Raw genomic sequence first — 10,948 nt, forward strand, 5'->3', positions numbered from 1 at the left:
TCGCCCTAAAGCACCGGCCTCTGCTATGTGACTTTTCATGGCTGCCTGCTATGCCGATATTAAGCCAAGGAGTGCTTTCCCTGTTGCGTCACTTCCGTGCCAAAGAAGTATGGGCTTACTAAATTTCCATTTGCTGGGCTATGAGCAAGGCCAAGGCCAAGCCCAGGACAGGGGGGGAGGGGAAAGCGGGGCAGTACCTTGGGAAGATGGCTTCCTGTATTGGTCTGCCTCCTCCAAAGAACCCATTATTTTCTTCCTTGTCCCCAGGAGATACATTGAAATTAAAATTATTGACGATGAGGAGTACGAGAAAAACAAGAACTTCCACCTGGAGCTGGGGCCACCAGAACTGCTGGACACAGGTCCACGGCATGGTAAGGAAAAAGTGGATAAACCTGGGGTGGGTGTGTTGTTATTGTTGTTTTAGTTTGTATTATGCGATGTATTTTTGTGCTGTTATATTGTAAACTGCCCTGTGATCCTTGGATGAAGGGTGGCCTAGAAATTGAATAAATAATAATAATATGATTTGCAGGAGAGACTTCCTATGATACTTGAGGGGCAGAGTGGGATGTGGGGTGGGCTACAACAGGGATGAGGAACCTCGGACTTGGGGGGGGGCGCAAATGTGGTCCTCCAGGTCTTGTAAGCTTGCTGTACAAAGGTCAGCTTCACATTCATTGCTCCGCCCACTTTTGCCTGTGGCCCCACCCACCACTGGCTTGTGGCCCCTGGAAAGTTGCCTAGAAGGGAATGCGGCCCTCAGGCTGAAGGAGGTTCCCTTCCCCTGAGCTTATGGCAGAAAGACGTAAGGAAGACATGGTACTAGAGGAGCCCTGTATTTGTAGGGTTGTGAAGGTAAGTTTAAAGACAAGGAACCCTCAGTAGAGAGAGAAGTTGTCCACCCACAGGGAGTGAGCAGCAGCCAGGCAGCAGACTAAGCAGGCACGCAGGTCATCAGCTCACACTCTTCCCTAGAATCATAGAATCGTAGAGTTGGAGGGAACCCTGAGGATCATCCAGTCCAACCCCCTGCAGAAATGAAAAGTGTTGGTTTTTTTCTTCAAATTATAGTCACGCTGTCTAAATTCACATTGTCCACATCATAGATTTAGAACACACTGTTGTCGCCCCCCCCCCGAATAATCCTGGGAACTGTAGTTTACCCCCCACAGAGCTGCATTTCCCAGCACCAAGCTCCAGTTCCCAGGACTCTTAGCGGGAAGTCATGTGCTTTCAATGTATGGCGTGCACACAGTTGACATTAACACAGTCCTAATTAATGCAAAACTGTGTCCTCTTTTTGGGTGACGCTCAAACAATTGCAGGATGATGTCTCAGAGTTGTCTCGGTTGTTTCAAGTCCAAGAGCAACATTTAACCGACTTGCCGAATTGGTGGGGAAAAGGCTTTGCCTCCAGGGTTCTATGATCTTTGCTTTTTAAAAAAAAGAAAGGAGGGGAGCACAAAGAGAGATGGCCAAGTTCTTTTCCTACCTCTATTCCCCAGCTGTTAAACAATAGGCTGGCAGGTAGAAGTTTAGCAGGTGATGGTTTTCATGAAAGGGAGATAAAGTGATAATAGAAGCTTCACTTTCTGCATGCTGGGCTGCTGTTTGAGAGGCAGAGGGGCCAAATTGTTAGGAAAGCAGGCAACCCTGGGCCATTAAGGAGATGGATTGAGGCAACTGGGAAGGGGACTGAGGACGGTGGGTGACGGAGGAGGTTAGAGAGTTGGAAAGAGGTTTCTGGAGGCTGGCAGAGAGGGGATGCTGGGATTCCAGCCAGTGGCGTAGCGTGGGGGGTGCAGGGGGGGCCGGCCGCACCGGGCGCAACATCTGGGGGTTAGGGTTAGGGGGCGCAAATCCACGGATTATGGGGCGCAAATCCACGGGTTAGGGGGTGCAAATTACTTGCCTTGCCCCGGGTGCTGACAACTCACGCTACGCCACTGATTCCAGCCTCTCCCTATGTGCCCGTTTTCTCCCCAATCTCACCCCAGGTGACTCCAATGAAAACCGCCTGCCTAACGGAGAAGAGGAAGCAATTGCCAAGATGGGGTGTCCTAGCCTTGGAGAGAACACCAAACTTGAAGTTGTTATTGAGGAATCTTACGAATTCAAGGTAAGAAGACACTCTCTCACCTGGCACTCCCTAGGAAGAAAGACATTTCAGTCACAATCCCCCTCCTCACACCTCGGCTTCCACACACCCCTCCCAGCAGTGGCTGATGCCCATTGGGACTGGTTGGGTGGAAGGCAGGGAGCCCACCAGTAGGTGGAACCAGAGCCAATGACATGCAGAACCAAATAATTCTAGCTTTGCCCCCATCCTCCTCCTACTTGCTGACTTCTACAAACACTAAGGAGGAGGAAGCTGCCAGCAAATGCCATCTCTTGGACTGATTGTAAGTAAAGAGATAGACAAGTGTGGGTGGACTGAACTTGGTGGGGCAGTGCCCCATTTGTCCTAGTGTGCCAACCTCCAATTTCCCCCATCCATTGATTTTTTTAAACAAACAAGACTATTTGCAGTTTGGAAAGTGACAGAGAAATGCGATGAAAAGTGTGGGATGAACGAATGACTAACAGGAAGATGTTTAAACATTCCACAAGCAAATCAGAATATAGCAAGGTGGATGCCCATTGTTGTATAACTACCCCATTAACAAATCAGAACAAACGCTCAGCAAAGACCGGACATAGTCTGGCCACTGAGCAAGCAAACCAGGATGAATGTTTAATAAAAAGGCTGTCTTGAAAGAACCCGTGGGCTTTTGAATAAGGAACCAAATCAGGAACCAGCTCCTTGCCCATCAACCGAGGCTGAGAATCCCCCAGAATAAGGAGCTGAAGTTTAAACATTTCTGTTTCCTCACCTGCTCGACCCCTGCCATGGACTTTTGGGCCACCACAAAACATCCAACCCTGCCAAATGTGCCCTCGCATCTTGTTCAGCCTCCAAGCCTTATCTGTTTTTCACAATCTGTTATTGAGGTGTCCCTGTGTCAGTTATCATCTCATCCTTACACACTCAATGGATCACTGTCCTCTGCAGGTGAGGGCTTCCTGCAGATATCACCTTGTCTGGACATCCATTCCACCCAATCCAGGAATTGTGCCTTTGGTATCGTGGCACTTTTCTTGCCTTTTGGAATTCCCTCTCTTTGAATATATAAGTTAATAATAACAAATTTATTTCTGTGATGGGCAAACATCCATCCTGGTTCTTTATTAAAAACAGATTTGTTTCCTTTGAATCTGTCTCCCGGTTTCTCACGCCACCTTTTGCTCCAGTGCCCTTGTCATCATGGCTGGTTAGGCAGATGGCAGGGTGGCAGGGTGCCCAAAGATGCAATGACATTTCCCACGCCATCCCTGACCACGGGCACTGAAGAGCCAAGAGGAGGAGGATAGCAATACTGGTGGTGGTGGAAAGGGGCATGCAGGAGAAGTTCCATAGGGACTAGCCCCTTCTGCCCACTTAAAGTTCTCACCTCCCCACACCCCTCTTTTCCAGAGCACTGTGGACAAATTAATAAAAAAGACCAACTTGGCCCTTGTCGTTGGCAGCAGCAGCTGGAGGGAGCAGTTTGTTAGCGCCGTAACCGTCAGTGCTGGTAAGAAAGAATATGGACCTTTTTTGGAGGGGTATACCGTGGGTAGGAATGGTGGGACAGAGGGTGTAGCCAACTTCTGACAGACACCACAGACAGCTCCTTCCAGTCACCAGCCACAACACACTCAGACGTAGCCTCATTCCTGTGGGAGACACTTCAATGAGAAAAATAAGAAAAGTAAAAAAAAAAAAACAGCAGGTCTCTGCCCCAAGGAACTTCTGGTTTAAATATTCCACAGTGGAAGAGAGAACCCACTAGAGGGGCCATGGGGTGAATGCAAGAAAATGCAGTTACATGACAGGGATGGGTGAAGCTGTCAATTTTGTTTTCTCCCAGTAACTCTTTTCTTTTCCATTCTTAAAATTCAGTTCTCCCCATCCCCATTCCACTTTGTGATTATTATTTTTTAAGGTCTTTCTAACAATTCTCAATGGACGCGGGTGGCGCTGTGGGTTAAACCACGTAGCCTGGGCCTTGCTGATCAGAAGGTCGGTGGTTCGAATCCCCGCGATGGGGTGAGCTCCCGTTGCTCAGTCCCTGCTCCTGCCAACATAGCAGTTCGAAAGCATGTCAAAGTGCAAGTAGATAAATGGGTACTGCTCCGGCGGGAAGGTAAATGGCATTTCCATGCACTGCTCTGGTTGGCCAGAAGCGGCTTAGTCATGCTGGCCACATGACCCGGAAGCTGTACACCAGCTCCCTTGGCCAGTAAAGCGAGATGAGCGCCGCAACCCCAGAGTCGGCCACGGCTGGACCTAATGGTCAGGGGTCCCTTTACCTTTACCTTTAACAATTCTCAGGAAGCTTAACAAGCTATAGTTCCTGGGGTTCTTTGGGAGAAGCCATGAGCTTTAAATGTATGGGCTTGATGGGACCTTTGGGTAACTTAAAATGGCAGCGAGCCACTGGGGATGGGATCAGAGCTTGGCTCTCACGTGAAAGCGGCACAGCCACTTGCCACTGAAAAGCATCCATGGGCCTGGTAGGGAAGATGGTAAACGGCAGCGCAGCTGGGTCAGGCCCCCAAGGGCCCCCACACCTGGCCCCTGCGGCCCTCGGCAATTGTCTAACTTGGCTAGCCACTGTTGCTGGGCCTGCTCTCCCCACCACCATAAGAGATTTTGTTGCCCCATTGGAATTTACTTAATTGCCTCCCCGCTCCCTACGCTCACATGAGGTCAGCAAAAGAGAGGCTAGAAGAAAGACTAGGAGCTGTGGGGAGGCTGGCTAAGGTTGACTGATGGTGTCCCTATTAATTTAAAATGTCTCTCTGTGCTCCCTCCCTCCAGGTGATGACGAAGATGACGACTCTGGCGAGGAGCGCCTCCCCTCTTGCTTCGACTACATCATGCACTTCCTGACGGTTTTCTGGAAAGTTCTGTTTGCCTTTGTGCCGCCAACCGAATACTGGTGCGGCTGGGCCTGCTTCTTTGTCTCCATCTGCCTCATCGGAGTCCTCACCGCCCTCACCGGAGACCTGGCCGCCCACTTTGGCTGCACCATCGGCCTCAAAGACTCTGTCACAGCCGTGGTGTTCGTGGCCCTGGGCACCTCTGTGCCTGGTCAGTGAGGGGCGGCAAGCGGGGCAGATCCTATCAGTGACCTCAGTGAGGGGAAGGGGGGAACCGCCACAGGGCAAATTGTATTTTATGGGCTCTCTTGGCCCCAGTCAGCTGGGAGGAATCCCGGTTTCTTGCCTCTGGCTGTCCTGAAAAGCTTTGCCTCTTTAAAATTGTTGTAAAGGCACACTAGCCAGGCCAGTTAAAAACAAAACAAGCCACCAAACTGTCTTGAAATAGGCATCACATTGCTTAATGTAATCTGAGTATCTGAAAGGTTGGCTCACTCCCCACAGACCACCCCTGGGGAGAAATCGGCAGAGGGGCCTTCTTGGGAGCTCCCCTGCCCTCAGATGTTTGAGGAGGAAAGTAGGGGAAGGTCCGAGAGAAGGGCTTTCTCTGTGGTAGCCCCCAAACTGTGGCATTCCCTCCCCAGAGGTAAATCCCTCATTGTGCAGCTTCTGTCATGTGCTGAGGAAATACTTGAACACACAGTCTTGGCCTTTGACATAGGACCAAATTATAGTAACAGTAATTATTATAATCATTATAGTAAGAGAGTAACGATAATTGCTACTACCATGGGCTCATTCAGGAGGAGGCGCAGGATATAAATTGACTAAATAAAATGAAATAAAAGATTGATTTGGCGCTTGAAGAGACCTTTGGCCTATCCCAAGGCAACAGGGATATTATTATTATTATTATTATTATTATTATTATTATTATTATCCTTTGTTGTCTTGGGTTAGACCAAAGGTCTCTACAAACACACACACAACGTATATCTCTAACAAGTCCAGGGCAGGGCAGACAAAAGACTTCAATAATTTTAAAAATACAACATTAAAATCAGCTAAAAGAGATCCCAGTCAAGAAAGCAATTTATCTGCCATCCAGTCTCTCCTTTAACAATTTTTTTTAAATAAAAAAAATCTATTAAAGAAGCCTTTTGGTGGTGGATAGACTTTTCCGCTTTCTTGACTGCAATCAAAGAAGCAGGGAGGTCTATTCGCCATCCATACACTTAACAGCATAAGCAGAGTGTGACAAGGCAATGACTTTCCAGGATGGTTTGTCTCACAGCACCTGGGATTTAGAGGCAAACTCCCTCTTTACATAGACTTTGCATTTTTAACTGTCAACAGCTAATAGCCATCGATAGCCTTAATTTGCCTAATTCTACAATAAATCGCACACACACAAACAGACTGTGAGCCTCTCTTAGTTACCTGGGAATAAGCCCCATTGAACTCAGCAAGACATACATCAAGATAGACACGTATAGGATTGCACTGTAGGGCACGAATATGCTTTAATCATAAACTGGAGCAATCCTATAAATCATAGTGGGGTACCATTTGCCAGCCCGAGGGCCGCATTTCCCTTTGGGCAGCCTTCTGAGGGCCACATACCAGTGGTGGGTGGAGCCAGAGGCAAAAGTGGGTGTTACCACCTTCACCCTCTCTGTCCCTGCCCAAAGTTAAGTATTTTATTTTGTCTTCTAGTTTATTAGGTAGTAGAAACCCATATAATTCCATCAACCCAGAATAAAAGGGCATAGAGGGGAGAGGAAAAAGGCACTTATGCCTCAAGGAAGAAAATCACTGTTTTTAGCTCTGCAGTCCTGCAGACAGATCAGAGCTCTTTCTCCAGATCTCCAGATCCAGCCCACCTTTTCTACTGCAGAGGTAGGGAGCCCACAAACCTTATTTTAATTTGCCCCCAGAGGAACTGCTTTTGCAAAGTGCTTCCCCTCTGTTGTAAACAAAATCTGCCCTTTTCCCTTATGGGATATCCAAGAGCCCATTATAGAGTCTTTACGTAGGTTCCCGATTGGTAGGAGTAAATTATTGGGAGGCAAGTCATAGAATAAGGGACACGGGTGGCGCTGTGGGTTAAACCACAGAGCCTAGGACTTGCCGATCAGAAAGTCGGCGGTTCGAATCCCCGCGACGGGGTGAGCTCCTGTTGCTCGGTCGCTGCTCCTGCCCACCTAGCAGTTCGAAAGCACCTCAAAGTGCAAGTAGATAAATAGGTACCGCTCCAGCGGGAAGGTAAATGGCGTTTCCGTGCACTGCTCTGATTCGCCAGAAGCAGCTTAGTCATTCTGGCCACATGAACCGGAAGCTGTACGCCGGCTCCCTCGGCCAATAAAGCGAGATGAGCACCGCAACCCCAGAGTCGGCCACGACTGGACCTAATGGTCAGGGGCCCCTTTACCTTTACCTTTAAGTCATAGAATGATAGAGCTGGAAGGGACCTTGAGGATTATCCAGTCCAACGCACTGCAATGCAGGAATCTTTTGCCCAATGTGGGGCTTGAACCCATGGCTCTGAGATTAGGAGTCTTGTCCAAAATGAAGGTCGTTAGGGCTGATGGGGAACTTTTGGCCCTCCACTTCCCATCACTGGATTTCTGACGTGCACACACACCAGGGGCTCTAACAAATCCTAAGCCTGCTCTTGCTATTTAGGGTGAGCAGAGCGGGGGCGAGCCTTGGGTTCATATTAATGGCTCGGGATGAAAGAGCAGGAGATTCTCACGTCTCAGAACATGTGGCCGACAAAGCCAGAGGCGACGGCAAGAGGATTGTCGGGGAAGAGAGGCGGCTGTATTTAACAGGCAGTCTGGAGAACAGGATTAGAAAGGAGAAAACTTGCTGTCTTGATGAGCTGGTGGAGAAATGATGATAAGGCTAAATCTCATATTGAGAGAGGGAGAGTGGGAAGCTAACCCTGCAAAGTGCTTAAATGCCCAAATATATATTACGTCGCAAAGAATGAAGGGTTCTGGAGAGGATTGGAAGTACGATTGCACAGCAGTGTAATACAGATTTTTACTTTATTTTATTTCGCAGACTTTTTTTTTTAGGCTTAGCAAGGGGGGAAATGGAGACATTCGTTTGGGAGATTTGCCTCCTGCTCAAACAATTTATTCTGATTTCACAGTGTCCTGAGAAGGCGCAGGGTTGCTGCACCCGTGGCAGTGCCGGATTTAGGACAGTGTGGGCAGTTAGCCGAGGGGGTGCAAATGATGATGTTGATAATGATAAAACCTACAATAATATGGGAGGGGCACCAAATCTTGCCCTTGCTTGGGGCACTAGGGTGCCATGTTACAAAAGTCCGCCCTGCCCTTAGCTTCCCAAAATTCCGACAGACTTACTCACCCCTTAGATGAGAAATGGAGAATCCTAGCATCGAAATGTGGCCCTCCAAGCTCTGCTTGGCCCTCCAGTTGCCCCAGGTCGCACCCCACTCACCAGCCCTGATCTGCATTTTCCTTGAGGGCTTTTGCCTGCCTTGCCTGGGTCATCGTATGGCAGGAACATAGGAAACTATCTTCTACCAAGTTGAAATATTGGGTTGCCTAGCTCTGGGTTTCCCAAACTTGAGTCTCCAGCTGTTTTTGGGCTACAATTCCCATCATCCCTGACCACTGGTCCTGCTAGCTAGGGATGATGGGAGTTGTAGTCCAAAAACAGCTGGAGACCCATGTTTGGGAAACCCTGGATTAGACGATACCCTCGGTGAGCCTCAATGTGGTTGGAAGGAAGCATAGCCGTAGCTCAGTGTGAGATTATCTGTTTTGCAACCGCCTTCTGCCCTTTTGTCTCTGCAGATACCTTTGCCAGCAAAGTTGCCGCCATCCAAGACCAGCACGCCGATGCCTCCATTGGGAATGTGACGGGCAGCAACGCAGTCAACGTCTTCCTGGGCATTGGGGTGGCCTGGACTATCGCAGCCGGGTACTGGGCCAGCAAAGGCCAGCCCTTTCACGTGAAGCCCGGCAACCTGGCCTTCTCGGTCACCCTCTTCACCATCTTCGCCTTCTTCAGCATTGCGGTGTTACTGTACCGGCGCCGCGCACCCATCGGCGGAGAACTGGGCGGTCCCCGAAACCCCAAAATCCTGGCGACCCTCCTCTTCCTGAGCCTATGGCTGGTCTACATCCTCCTAGCTGCCCTGGAAGCCTACTGCCACATTCAGGGCTTCTGAGAGACAAGCGCAGACTGGGAGATTCGCTTTCGGGTTTGGCCTGGGGGAGGCCCCTGTCCAAACCTTGGGACACTGATCCCCGGATGACTTGGGGATGGAGGGGGAGAAAGGGAAAGGCAAACCCTCCCTCCCCAAGTTGGGAGACCCCTTTTTTCTCAAGCACATGAGAACACCTTCACTTCCGCAACGGTTCAGTGAAGACTTTGGCCAACGCCAGCCACGCGGTCTAGTAATGACTAAGGTGGTAACAAAAACGGGACAAAGTTACAGGGTCGAATTCTGGCCAAGGCTTCTGCAATGGACTGATGGCAGAGTTGCCTGCCTCTGTTTGGAGAGAGAAAATGCCAAGCTATTAAGAACCCTGATTTCAGACACATCTTAGGGGTGCAACAGATTCAAGGGAAGCTGAGCCAGGGCATAGGCCACCCCTTTCCACACTGACCTGGGTGAATTAGTAGCCTCAGAAAACAGTGAGATGGGAGGGGGATACTGACCAGCCCTGCCAATTATTCTTATCCTTGCAAGTATTGGAGGGCCAGTTAGTTGAACACACTGTCCTTCCCCTTGCAAGCCTGGCCAGTTTCTTGCAGCGGCAGAGATGGGGCGCTCTTTGCATCCCAGTGGATGGTAACGTAATGATGTCAGCAAAACTGGAATTTTAGGTGCAAGTCGAGGTTTGTGCTATCTTCCTCCTGTTCCTGGCCAAATGATCCAAAGAAGGGTGGGGGCAGGGAGGGAGAGAGAGGGAGGGAGAGAAAGGTGGGAAAAGCAAGCGAGAATAGATAGAAGGGAAGAAGGATCCTAATCAGCCAGTTTACCTTGTTCCAAGCACAGTCGATACCTTCCGAAAAACCTGCACTCTTTACAAACTCCCCAGAACAGCACAAAAATCTCAAAACAGCAAAAAACAGAAATATAGCTAGATCTAGGATAGCTGCTTCCCCCCCCTTCCTCTTCCACGGCACAGCGCTCCCCCTTCCCAAATTAACAACTCCCCCCATATTAGTATTCGACTCCCCTTTTCTGTACAGAACTCAGATTTCTATTTAGTTGAGTTTATTTTACTTACAAGGTGGGGAAGCCCCCCACAGAAATTATTTTATTTTTATTTAAAAAGAAGAAAACCCACAAACCTCCGGCACCCATGCAATTGTCTGCCCCTTCCTTGTCCCTTAATGTGGACACCCCCCCTCCTGTCCAGATGCCACGGCCGCTGCGCATGGTGCTTCCCTCCTCTCTGGGGCGGGGGGCCCCCGACATTGGTACGTCCCATGCCTCAGTTTGCATGGTGGCCCCTGTGACCCCGACCCATACAATCTTGTGTCTCTGTAAGTCACTCTGGTGTCCATGCTTGCCCGTTCGTCTTTTGCACCAGTGCTGCCTGTTGCTCGTGCCTGCTGTCTGGTTTCCCCAAAAAAACAAAAAATGTGCCCTTCCTCTTACGTCCTGTTGCCTGCGCTACCTTGGATTTGTGTTGTGTTGTGTGTGCGTGTGTTTTCTAAAAAACAAAACAAAAAACTATTTAAAACTTATTCAAGAAAGCTGTGCATTTTTTAATATTTATATATATATATATAGGTTTATCATCTTATTTAGAGAAAAAATAGTGTTTCCCAAACTTGGGCCTAAGGTTCCCTGCAAGCCAGGAAATGGTCCTATCCGAGGGATGGCAGGCTTCACTTGTCTTTATGGACTTCCAACAGGCAAGAGGATGGTCCCAGAGAAAACGGTGGCCTAACCCAGCTGGACTTTGTTTATCCCACTCTTTTC

The 10,948-nt window shown here is 49.2% G+C and overlaps 1 protein-coding gene across 4 annotated transcripts in view; it reads left to right on the forward strand.

Moving 5' to 3' along the window:
• LOC310833174 (sodium/calcium exchanger 1-like) overlaps nucleotides 1-10,710 on the forward strand; it is a 28,353-nt gene extending 17,643 nt beyond the window's left edge. For all 4 annotated transcript variants that reach the window (XM_083715618.1, XM_083715617.1, XM_083715619.1 and 1 more), the window contains exons 3-7: nucleotides 268-374; nucleotides 2,001-2,122; nucleotides 3,518-3,617; nucleotides 4,907-5,179; nucleotides 8,802-10,710. In XM_083715618.1, the coding sequence (XP_083571744.1) occupies nucleotides 268-374; nucleotides 2,001-2,122; nucleotides 3,518-3,617; nucleotides 4,907-5,179; nucleotides 8,802-9,178 (979 nt within the window). In that variant the 3' untranslated portion in view covers nucleotides 9,179-10,710. The remainder of the gene's footprint in view (nucleotides 1-267; nucleotides 375-2,000; nucleotides 2,123-3,517; nucleotides 3,618-4,906; nucleotides 5,180-8,801) is intronic.
• Nucleotides 10,711-10,948: the final 238 nt, after the last annotated feature.

This window comes from Podarcis gaigeae, assembly GCF_964106915.1.
Source record: "Podarcis gaigeae genome assembly, chromosome: 16".
Taxonomy (NCBI): Eukaryota; Metazoa; Chordata; class Lepidosauria; order Squamata; family Lacertidae; genus Podarcis; species Podarcis gaigeae.